Source organism: Pterocles gutturalis, unplaced genomic scaffold, assembly GCF_000699245.1.
Source record: "Pterocles gutturalis isolate BGI_N339 unplaced genomic scaffold, ASM69924v1 scaffold2816, whole genome shotgun sequence".
Lineage (NCBI taxonomy): Eukaryota > Metazoa > Chordata > Aves > Pterocliformes > Pteroclidae > Pterocles > Pterocles gutturalis.
In genome coordinates this window covers 4,360-16,984 of record NW_010097527.1, presented here as the reverse complement: position 1 = coordinate 16,984, position 12,625 = coordinate 4,360, and the positions used below count along the sequence as shown (strand labels likewise).

General features: G+C 42.1%; 1 protein-coding gene across 1 annotated transcript in view; it reads right to left on the bottom strand.

Annotated features, from left to right (window-relative positions):
- The window catches only part of LOC104463476 (thromboxane-A synthase-like), a gene marked incomplete at its 3' end in the record, with an annotated part of 100,794 nt that extends 91,087 nt beyond the window's left edge, over positions 1-9,707 (bottom strand). Inside the window, exons 1-2 of the mRNA XM_010075872.1 lie at positions 9,555-9,707; positions 3,188-3,304 (exon numbers count right to left, since the gene is read on the bottom strand). Of these exons, the coding sequence (XP_010074174.1) occupies positions 3,188-3,304; positions 9,555-9,707 (270 nt within the window). The remainder of the gene's footprint in view (positions 1-3,187; positions 3,305-9,554) is intronic.
- Between the last annotated feature and the right edge of the window lie 2,918 nt (positions 9,708-12,625).

Sequence of the window (12,625 nt, the reverse complement as noted above, 5' to 3'; positions counted from 1 at the left end):
TGTTATTTATACTATGCTCACCATTGTAGTATTTGAATTTAATGCCATCTGGAGTCAAACCTTTCTTCAGTTGGAGTGGACTGCTTTACTAATCTTTACATACTTATTAGAAAAAGAAAATTAAAAATGGAGGACACACAATGTATAGAAATCCATAAAAGTAACACAGAAACAGTGCATGGCTTTTAAAGAGAAACTGAGGAGACACAGAGCGAAAGCTGGAGAAGATGTCAGAAAAGCTTGAAAAATGTTAGCAAAACAAGCCTCTGTGTACACACAGCAATAACTACACTGGCTGCCCAACAGCTCTATAACCTCTATCTTCAGTTACTTGCTTGTAACTTTGCAAACTTCAGAATTTCTAGGATTAGCTTTTCCTCATTTGGTGATTGGCTTTTGAAGATTTTTGGCAAAGTAGGAGGAAATTCCTCAAGCTTAGTGAACTTCTCAGTGACACTACACCAGTTCCATGAAGAGACAAAGTATGCCTCTGTCCCCAGCCACAGAAGCTGGATGCCTCTGTGGGGCACTAGGTGTCAAACCTGAGCAACATGCTCTGCCAAAGAGTGGATGACCGGCTTCTTGTTATTGCTAGTGCTGAAGCTGTCCTTTAGCCTAGTGGTTGATTCCTGCATTTCTGAAATGGAGAGATCAGAAACCTACACTCAGCTCTCTGGCCCTCTGTGCAGCTTTTATCTGAAGTGATTGCTATAGGGAGCACAAGGAGTTGGTAACTTTTATTGCTCTATCACAGGCTAATAGCTTCCAGTTCTCTCAGAGCATCCAGACAGACAAGACTATGTTCGAAGTGGCACTAGGGGCTGCAACGTTCAAGGGGAACCACTCTCCAAAGCCACTCGGGAGGTCTGCAGTCTCTCCGGTATCACTGGGGAGTTTGCACAGGGGAACAAAGGCAAGGCAGACATCCAGAGCAAACAGAGAGGAAGACTTTGGTGTGGGATTTTATCAGAGCTCAGATCTCTGTGGTAAAGGAATCAACAACTTAGGAGAAGAAATGAGGAATGTGTCTAGCAGTATTTATAAATATGTATAAAACAACACATCCAGGTTCTTATGCAATAAATTAATACCAAAACTAGCTTATTTGTAACTCCTTTGAGGTTGAGGGGAAGAGTTTATTATGAACAGGATGTATTCTGCATAACTCTGACTACTCTGTAGTATGGCCAATACTAGAACATGGTATTTTTATTTCCATGCTGCTGTAGATGTTCTGGGAGAGTACTAAATATGGGAGAATTAAAATGTGAGATCATAATTAATGAACATTGATTTCCTCTGAGAAGTGTTGATATGGCTTCTAAATTAAGCAACAGCAAGACAAGCACATGGGCAAGGACTTAAGTTGCATTAACTTCAAATCCCAGGACTGTTCATGTATTTGGGTGGAAAATGAAATGCCAGGCTGAAGAGTATATTCATTCAAAAGAGGTTCTTAATCTGATATGGTCTTACTGCAAGAGTCCCTCTGTGTAGGGATGGACAGTCTTCTGGCAAAGACATGGGACAGAGGAAGAAAGTTGGGCCTTTCAGAGAGACCTTCCCCACTCCTTGTTTTCCCACTTTCTGGAGACTGGGAGGAGGAAATGACCATTTCTGAGTCACCCTGAGCCCACGCACAATCACACCCCTTCCACAGAGTCTGGAGGAGGCAGCACAGGGAAAGCTGATCATCAGGCTAAAAAAGAAAGATTTCAGGTTTTTGCATGCAAAACAGCTACAAGGCACTAGCCAACCCTCCATTTTGCCTCCTACCACTACTCCTGTGTTGCAGCTCCACCACGAAGCAGCGCAAATTGAGCACCGTGACTTTTCCTCCCACCTCTGTTTAGTTGGTGAAAACCTGCAAACCCGTGCCTGCCTGGCCCCAAAGCATAATGTCCAGGGCCTCTGCCTGCTTGCCCTCACCACTCTCATCCATCAAGTCTACTCAGCTCGTGCCAGCAGAGGTTGTTCTCTACAAATTGAGGGGAGCGCAGCTTTATCTTTTGTTAGTCCGCCAGCAAAGAGCTGATGACCTGCAGTAAGGCAGATTAATTTCCAGTAGGAAAATGCAAAACTCTCCTCTCCCCACCATGCCATGGGCAACTAATCGCTTGCATATTTAAACATCCTCGCCTCGCTAAAATTTCGCGATTGAGCCCATGACAGAGCAAATGTCGGGGTGCATAACCAATGGCATTGTCAGTCATGATTAATCAGCACCTCCGCCAGGATGGCGGCCAATTAGAATTTACCATAATAAGGAGGGGACAGCCGGTGTTGCTAAGCGACCGCTGTCTATAGAGCTGGGAGAGCCAGACACATTTAGATGTTACTGTGGATTTCGACAGCGGCATGTCAAAACAACATAAGTGTCTGCCCAGTGGAAAATTTTACAACCCAGGACTGGGCACTGGAGTGAGGCATGGTTCCCTTTCAGAATAAAATACATAAAAGGAAGAGGTGTTCTTTTTGTGGTTGGGTTTTTCTTTCTTTTTCCCCCCGTTGAAAGAAGACTTTAAGCAGTCAATCATTTATCTGCATTTAATTAAGAGATATCATGTCACTGGAATAGGACTTTGTTACCGGGTAATGAGTTCCCATGGCTAGGTAAATGCTGAGACATTTATAGGAAATTAGCAGCAGGTCAGCGCTGAGACATCTATTTTCAGTCAGAGGTATTTATCTGGCAATGACATTCTGTTCCAGTGACTTATTTTATTATATGAAAGGATTAAAGAATAAAAGGAGGAAGGGGAAGGAGATGGAGAAATGAAAACAGACTGACAGCAGTTCCCATGTTAATGTGAGAGATGCTGACTCTGCAAATAATGAAAACCTATGTTCCAACTGGGAGCAATAACCTTTCCTGCACTTTAGCTTACTCCTAACAGGGTGGCAGGGAGGAAGGTGTGAGGCTCCTTTTTGAGTTTGCTACACTTTTATGGACAAATTGTTTTTCATATGAAGACAGAGGATCATATTCTCAGATGAGCTACTGTGATTTTCACCAATCTATCACCTGGACCACACTGTATGTATGTGTTCTTCAGGTCTAAATAAACTAGCACAAGGTAGCAGTATTTTACCTATTCTTAATATACAGTTATATAAAGTGGACAATTGCACGAAATAAAACAATTACACCTTCTAAATTAGGAAAGCAACACAGCCTACATCTTACCTCTTTCAGTTTGGTGTCACTGAAGGCTGGGGTCAGGAGACTCCGAACATACTTCCATCTGTCATCACGAAGACAAAGGATGCTGTCAAGCATTGGCTTGGACATCAAGTCCGGCTTCTAAGTCGAAAGAAAACATGATTCAGTTTTAACATAAATGCAACTAGAGCTACTCAAGACTCCAGAACTTGGAAAGACTAGCCATGAATGGCATTGCACTGGTGTCCCATGATGAGAGAGGTTCGAATCCATCCCAAACACCAAGCTAAACATGGACGAGGCTGGAGAAAAAATCTCTTTTGCTGCACACATTTCCTCTTGGCCTTGCAAAAGTCCCAGGCCAGTCCAGTAACTCCTTGCTCAGATTGCTCTGGTTCTGCTGTTCCTGGTGTTCTCCTGCAATTGCCAGTTCTACTTTGCTGACCCGTAGCTTCTTTCCTCCTTTTCTAAGGTGACTAGCAAGAGGACCTGTCAACACTCCCTCTCTGTGTGACATGAGTGCCAACACACCGCATGTGGGTGTTGGTGGGGGACACAATTTCTGGTGACAGCTGGTATGTCAGACTGTTACATGCATTTTAAAAGTCTTCAGAAAATATGTTGACTAGAAAGCAGGTCCCAGTCGTTACTCTATAAGGAACACTCTCACTAAGAAGCCTGGGACTCTTACAGCTTCAGCAGTTAGTCAAACATAGTAGTTTAAAGCACTGTCCCATGAAGTTCTGTACAAAGATGACCGCTATGGATTCACTAAATTTTAATCCCCCCCAACCAACTAAGAAATCTCTATCCAGAGAATAGTGATATTCACCAAGGACTAAAAGGATAAAAAAAAGATGAAAAAGGCAGTGTGCCAGAAAACAATGCAATTAAACCCATGTCCTAGTTTCATCTGAGAGAGAGTTAACCTTCTTCATAGTAGCTAGTGTGAAGCTGTGTTTTGGATTTGTGCTGAGGAGAAGGCTGATAACATACTGATGTTTATAGTTGCTCCCAGGACAGTCAAGGACTTTTCAGCTTCTCTGATGTGCCAGTGTCTGCAGGTGCAGGAGAATCTGGGAGTTAACACAGCCCCAATTGCTAGCCTAGGATTTGACCTTAGGTTTAGGACTGAAACCCAAATTGGCCAATGATATATTCCATATCACGTACATCATGCCTAGTATATAGGTGAGGCTCTGTCCAGAAGTGGTCTCTCTTGCTCCAGGTTGTCTCCCTCTGGGTTGCCGCTCCCTCAGGGTTGTCTCGGTCTCTCAAACACTCAGGCTCTTATCTCCATCCTGGGATTTCAGTTTTGGGACTCTCCCTGCTCTGGGATCATTAGCCAGGAACGGGCTGAGCCTTGGTCATTGGGTGGTAAGCACTATCATTGTGTACCACTCATTTGTATATTTGCATATATTACTATTATTATAATTTTCAATTTTATTGAGTTAAATTGGTCTTATCTCAACCCATGAGTCTCTTTTCCCTTTGTCCCTCTAATTTTCTCCTCCATCCCCAGGAGGGGGGGAGGGTAAGCAAGTGGTTGGTGTGGTGTTTTGCTGCCAGCCAGGGTAAAACTACGACAGCCCAGAAGAGGCATCAGGAGGTATCCAGCCCCATAGCAGAATCTACTGCAACTTATTGCCAGTGGATGTTTCCTAATTGTTCTTGAAGGCCTCCAAAAGTAGACATTCAATAATATCCCCACACAAAGTCTTCCAGTGTTGGACTACTCCTACCATAGTAGCATGATCTCTCTTGCTGGATCTTATTGTCTTTAGTTTTTGTGCTAACACAGGCAGAGAAAACAGGTTTTTCTCTCTCTCTTTGCACCAGCCCATATATACAGAAGGCTATAATAACCACTAATCACATTGCTGCCATCTACCCCAAATAAAACCAATTCACTCAATACATACTTATCAGTCATGTTTTCTGGGACCATTTGTTCAGTCTTGTTGCTGTCCCTCTGCATAGTCTTGTTGACTTACATGTTTCTCAATATATAATCCCTGTGACCTGATGTGGTACCCCAGCCAAGGAGGGAGTTTTATCATATGTTCTGCAGGCTACATTCATCTCTATTCACCACAAAATACTACATACCATAGCATGACAATGTCAACTCATGTACTGGCTTGTGCTTCCCTGCAACTCTCAGACTTTTTTCTAAATAATTCCTCCCTAGGAAGTCATGCCCCAGTCTTTATTATTAAAGTTGGTTACTCCTAAGAGTCATATATACAAGTCCTAGCTGAACTGTGACCATTCTTTTTATGATTACTTCTCCAACTGATCAAGACCACTTTGAATTGCAGCCCTTTCTTTCATAGTGTCTTTCATCCTTACCTACTGCCTTCTATATAACTTGTTACCACGTTCAGTGCCACCACCTAACCCATTAACAAAAGTCAGAATAGCACTAGCAAAGTAGCCACCTCTGGGATCCTGCCAGCTCATGCTTCCTTCCAACAGTGCACTGTTCCCAAACACTTTCCAAGTCATCTTCAATCAGTATTTCAGGTATTGTACAGAAATGTCCTCCAGACAAACCATCCTAAAATTGGTGGGTGGGTGTGGAAGTGGAGGTGGAAGGTGTACACTTCTGCAGAAAGCGGGCTGTACAGTGACACTCATTTGTGCCTGTGGGATCTGGCACCCAGGCTCCTGCCTACCTGCCCAGCGTAGCAGTGGCAGTACAGTCATGCATGTTATCAGTAGCAGCAGTACCTCCTTTACTGGGAAAGACCCAAACAAACCAAAGACGCTTTGGCCTTCCCAATGCCATCTGTTGATCCCTTTCACCCTCTAACATTTTATTTCAGTCTTTCATTACTAATGTACATGAAAAACAGAGTTCTTACCACCTGTTACACACCTGGATACTTTCATCTCATTCTGTGCCTCAAGACTTCTGATTATATTGTCCCTACATGCTATTTTTTTATCCTTGTTCTTGGAAATCTGACCTACTTCTTACTCTGTAAAAAAAACATCTTCTCTTTGGGAGCCATGAAGAGCTGACAATTTAGCTACACTGGTCTTCTCCTGCACTTCCTTAACTTCCCTCCTTATTGGAAGAGTTTGCACTTAATATCTTTTCTTTAAGGATCTGCCAGCTCTCCTTAACACCTTTTTCCTTTACACTTGCCAGAATCTCGCTACACCGCACAAGCTTGTAAAATGCAGAAGCCTATTTTAGATTGCAAATGGGCTAATGGGATAGTTTTACATTGTCGGCAACACCACCCTGGGTAGTAAACTAATGTCACTGAGCTGACACTACAGACCAATTTTGAGCAAAGATGAGCTGTTTTCAAGTACAAGAGTACATAACAGGATATTAAGCTAAAGGAAGGAACTGACTCGGGTACTCTCATAAGGTGACTGCTGTAAGATAAAATACGGACACATTTTTAATGTATACACAGAATATCCTATTTTGTGCAATAACAAGGAAAATTTAGGACAGGCTGTCAAATCTGAAGTGGTTTGGACTGTTTTCTCTGAGTATCCTCTTTAAATAAATGATCTGTTTTCTAACTTGTCAGTAGGTAATCTGTTGTGAGGATCAGAAGTGCAGCTAGAGAGACCATCACTCACTGGAGCGCTGCCTCATTTGTTACAGATATTCAAAGGCACAATGGAATCAGAAGAAAGATGCTCTGAACAACTAGAAATTAGCATAATCCTTGGAGAAAGTACTGTATGCTAGCCTCTGCTCCACAGTTCTTATGTGCTGCTAAGGAAGCCCTTCACACTAAAACTTGACTCAGCTGGCCACCAAACAAGTATTCCTTATTTCTTTGGTCTTCAGTTTCAAGCCCAGAGGCTGACTGCAGAGCTCCTGAGCACTCACTAATGACACTGAGCCTCAATCACACAAAATGCATTAGTCCAAGAAATCAGGTCATTCAACAGGGCCCTGAATTAGCGAACACTCTTGGACCTATGCTTCAACTACCAGCCTTTACTCCTGGTTTATAAAGTGGAGATATCACATCACCTTGTCAGAACTGCTAATGATACACTAACATTTCTGAGGCACTCGGCAACTACAGTGAAGGAACAGACTAACAATTCCCACAAGGAAATTACTGATTTTGTCTTTCAAGCAAGGTTTGCATAGTATACAGGAGAGAAAGGAAAAAAAAAAAAAAACCAATACTTGGAAAAGTATTTTTTGCATCCACTCCTAAATTGAAGGCTGCCCATTCTGTGCACTCTATAAGACAAATCTCTGGAAGATAAGGCTCCACTTAGATAATAACAGACGCAATATAAATCTGACTACATTTGCCTCGAAAGCAAATCCCCTTCCTAAAACCAGACATTCACCCTAAAAAAATGCTCCTAATTGCACAAAGACTATATGCAGTGCATTCACAGAGAGGGGCCCAGTTTCTGAACAAAAAGCCTGTTAACTATAATGCCGTAAGTATGACACTAACCATAGCATTGCCTTTTTAGTACTCTACATTCTGTCAGTAATGCTCCCTTAGCATATTTTTGGTGTATATAATATTATATACATACAAACGCTGCAAGGAAGGAAAGGCAATTTTGGACAGAAATTATTTTACTCTGTCTCTTTAAACTGGGTACACAAAAACATGTTTGTGTTTATTGGAATAGCATCAGCGTGACTGACAGTGTATAGCAGATTTCATTTATCAGGTTCTCCTTATCGTTTCTGCAGACACTTTCCTCCTAATTGCATAACCTATTTTTTTTAGGAATGAAAATGGATTTGGTATGAGAATGAGCTTGAAGTATCTTAGTGAAAGATGAAGTGTCACCTCTCTCCGAATGGACGAAGTACTAGCTGCATCTGAGAATTCTTGAGCCTATAAAAAAATCACTAAAAAATTACCACGGAAGGCAGCTGTAATATTTTCAGGGCTGGGATTTTGGTTTTTAGGCAGGGAAGGAGGTTGCTTTTAAGTCAAATGAAATCAGAATCATATTCCATCTAGCATTATCTTAAATACCAAACAACAGCTCTGCACTTCCTTCTCCTGTGTAATCAACCATTTCTGACCGTGGTACAGTAATGCTGCATGAAAACTACCGGCAGCATGGTAATCTCCTGCAGCATACCTGCATAGTGCTACCGAGTTCCTACAATCACAGATGTGCCATCAGAAACAACAAAGAAAATTGGAGGGATTTGCTTCCAAACAAATCCTTTAAAATATCAGTGCTTTTAAAACAGAAAGCAAAATGAGCAGCATCTTCACAATTGATGTAAGAATTCCCTCCCCATTAAGCTGTTCCTTAGGCTGACCCTTCAGACCCAGTTATTGGCTTCTTTGTCCCCAAGTCAATTTGGCATGCTGTGTATTACTAAATAATTCAGGCAAGCAACTCTTCCCTGGCTCCGAGGCCAAGTGGTACAGAACACCTCCTGCCCCTGAGGTTAAATCACTTTCCTGAAGAGAATGGCCATATCCAAACTGTTTATGGTTATGGTGCATGTGCACCTCCTGAACTGTGCCCAGACCATGCCTGTGAGATAACTAATTGATACAGGACAAAATCACACTAAGAAGCATGTCAATATGGACATCTGTAGGACCTACTCATGCACTAATATCGTGTCCCTGTTTTATTCTGGAGTATAACTATTGCCTTGTGTGCTTCATAAACCATTTTCCGTTTTCTGAGTCTGTCACTAGCAGGCTAGACTGAACCTCCTGCAGCCAGCAATGGCTGCCTGGAGCAGGAGGAATGGCAGCAACACTACCATGTTCCCTCAGAAACCTTCTCTTCTTCCTCTGGTAGAAAAATGAGGTATGAAGGTTTACAACCAGCAGAAGAAAGTTAATGCAGCCACACACTCTTAAAATACCCCAAATAGGTGAATCTTCAAAGAATCTAAAGGGCACCTCTAAAGACCTTTAAAAAACCTACTAGCTGCAAAACCTGTAATATAAACCATTCACCTCCATAGAACCAGCTGCTAATCTACTCCACGTGCTTTTACAACACAGCAAGAAATGAAACTATAAAACAGGATCTCAGAAACTTTGTTATCTTAAACTTAGACTTAATCATAGCCTATTTCTAACAAAACCAATCAAAAAAAAAATTACTTCTGCTGGAGCCAACCCTCTGCACTGAAAGACTGGTGAGATTCAAACAGGAACTAAGCTCTAGAGCACACAAAAATCCCAAATCCTAACAGTAACTCTAACACTAATTCTGGCATTAGTAATACCTAATAAACACCATTTGCCTTCATATAAGTCCTCAGCTTTCTTCTAGCTCTGCAGGCTTTGCAGGATCCAGCTTCAGCTGGAATCCCATGCCCACACTCCACTGAACTCTAGCTCTAGTCTCAACCCTATAACCCGTGTTAACAAGAGACATTCATTCCTCTCACCTCCAGCCTCTCTTCTGTATCCATGGACATTGCAGTATCCAGGGCTAAGTCCAGCTCTGGGCTTTCTCCACCTCCACCCTTTACCCTCTTTGGGGAAATTTTTGGGGTATGTTCCCAATGCAAGTCGTCATCCTTCTCCCAGCCCTCAGGCATGCTGTGCAGTATCAGTGATAGCTCTAAGGGCAACAGGTTTGGGATCTCTCTCCCTGGGTGAGCTCCAGAAGTGATGAGCAGGTAGCAATGCTGGCATGTCAGTGGATTAATTTGTTCATCTTATTTTCAAGGAGGGTTGCAGTCCTTGTCTTGCTAAACGTGCACTTGTAATTAGGTATTGCCATCCCGCTTAAGAAATTGCATTTTTAAATTGAATTTAATGAAATGAAATTTAATGAAAAAGCAGAGAAAAAGTTTGTAGCAGAAAGGCAAGACCATCCCCATCCCTCAGACAGGAATTATTAATAAAATATTTTCATAAGATTACTTGTTCAACTCTGCTTGTACCACTTGACTGACAGGTCACCACCACCAGTTCAGCCAGCAGGTGGAACCAGTACGCCCATGAACTGCTCAGATGGTATTTCACCCAGCCAGTGGCAGCGGCACGACACTTACAGATCAACATAACACTTCCTATTAAAAAAAGTAACAAAAAAAAAAAAAACCCTGAGATATCTCCAGGAGTATATCTTACCAAGCCTGCAGTAAGTGGATCATGAAAGGGGGAAGGCAGAAGATGCCTCCATACACAAGCTTTAAAAACTCCCTCTTGGTAAACTGATACAGTATATTCCTTCAAATTTGCTTTGCATTTTTTAAGAGGAAAAGTCATGTTCAGCTCTGCCTGCATTCATGACATTCAAAGACATTGCATAGTGACTTCTGGTTGAACCAGGAGAGCACTGTGTTGCATGTTACTAAAAACAAAACAGAGTTGGTTTACATCATATGCTCTGTAGTTCATGATCATTTCCATCTAGCAGGTTTTTGCTTATACATATGTTACAGCCACCTCTCCTCAAAATGTGTATCACTTTTCTCTTCACAAAGCATCATCATATTGGAGCAAGGCTCAACTCCATACCCAAAGATCATAGCCTTCACGGAGAACAAAGGCAGGGCATTGCCCACTGAGCACCATGCCCCGGTGTGGGAGACCACGGGGTCTGTCCCACCCTCTGCTCTGCCTGTGAGGGGTCTTCCACTCCCATAACACCAGAAGCAATTGCTACACACACAGGTGTTGTCTCTCCCAGAGTATGCTCGTTCTTTGTTTGCCCTTCCAAAACTCCACATCCAAAATCTCAGATGCCACACACCCCACACTGCCACTCCCAGGTGACTGAAGTCCATCCTTCCTTGTCTATTAAAATGGTGTGCACACACATTTCTTCACAAACATTCTCCCAAAAACCCTCCCAGATCATCATTAACCATGATGACAGTCTATTGCACTTTTTTTCCCCTCTATAAAAGGCCATTTAAAACAAGTTTGATTTTAGTATCAATGATTTAGGAGGTTTTCTTATGGCTGCAGAGGGAAAAAAAGTTCACCAAACTAACACCATGAAGCTTATGTTGCCTTGCAATTTTATAAAAGTGTCTAGTAAAAGTTGAAACCAACACGTCTGTGGAAGTGGGGAGAAAATATACATGCATGATCTATTTCATCAAGCTTTTAGGTTCTCCTTGGCCATTAAGATATTTGAAGAGAGTATTACAAGGTAGAATTGGTTTCAGTGATTACACCAATTGCCTTCCACACTACTGTACAGCTCAGACTATACAAAAAGGCATCTCCAAGTCCATTCCGTTGTTGTCAAGTCAGGGTCTTCAGCAACTGACTAATGGCTACTGTTCATCATTACTCAGTGGAAAAACGGCACAGCCAACACTGGCTTACAAGTAAATACTGGCTTTTTTTTTTTTTCCTCTCTGTGGCAAGCAGCCTGGAAACATCTGTTCTTGTCTTTGCAAACATTCTCTTAAGTCATGGTTTTGTCAATAGAAACCAAAGCGAGTCATTGCAATGAGGTAAATATAACCATTCATAAATGCTAAAATAAACACATATGGCCTCCTGCAGTCTGACCTGGACTGGTGCAAGTCACACATCACACGATTTGTTGGTATAAGCAAGATCAAAATCAAACCAGGTCTTCATCACTTTGCATACAGGGGTCAGTTTGCATATTTGGGGTCAAAATGAGGTATTTACTGTTAATTAATTAGGAGTTTTGGTATTATAAACAAATTCAGGTTGTACTGTTCTATACATAGTGTCTTCTGTGCTGAGAAGCAGTTTTTAAACACAGTGTTTAAATCTACTTTCCAGCTGATGTAACTGGACTTTCTAATGTTGGGTAAAGCCATGAGACTATTAAGAGCCTCTGTTTATGCACACTTTTCCTAGAGGAAAGGTTGAGGACCAGAAAGTTCCTTCTACAGATTGTAAGGAGAATCAGGACAGAAGTTCCAAATAACTGTGGCTATAGATATATTCCAGTGCTTTCAATTGCTGGTATACATAGGAATGGCAGGCAATGCCCATAAAAACTTGGGCTAAATCTTTCCGTTACATAGGAACATTATATTCCACTGTCTGCTCATTCAGAAACGTCTCTGCAGCACCCTTGGAGAATCTGGAGCATACCAAGAAAGATTATAAGTACATCCCAGCCTCCCATTGCCTGTCCTTTAGGCTGTTGACCCCTGTCATAATCCTGAACAAATGCCTTCGGTCTGCAGTTAGATACCTCAGAAGAGGATTCATCAATGCTGAGCATGGAGTTGACCAGGCTGCTGTGACAGCAAGGCAGGAAAAGTGCCGCACCTCCCCACAGCCTTGTCACCTCCCTTGTCATGAACATCATAACAAAATGTCCTCCAGAAGAGAGGCCACTACAGCTGTGACCAAGGATTACTCCTTGTCTTTCAAGTGAAAAGTGAAGGAAGTCATGGTGGTAACTCCGTTTCATACAGTCACTGAGGGAAATGAACGCACACATGGGAAAAAAAAAGTTGCAATTCCTTCCTGTAGATAAGTATGGGAAGAAGAGTAAAGAAATAAGAAT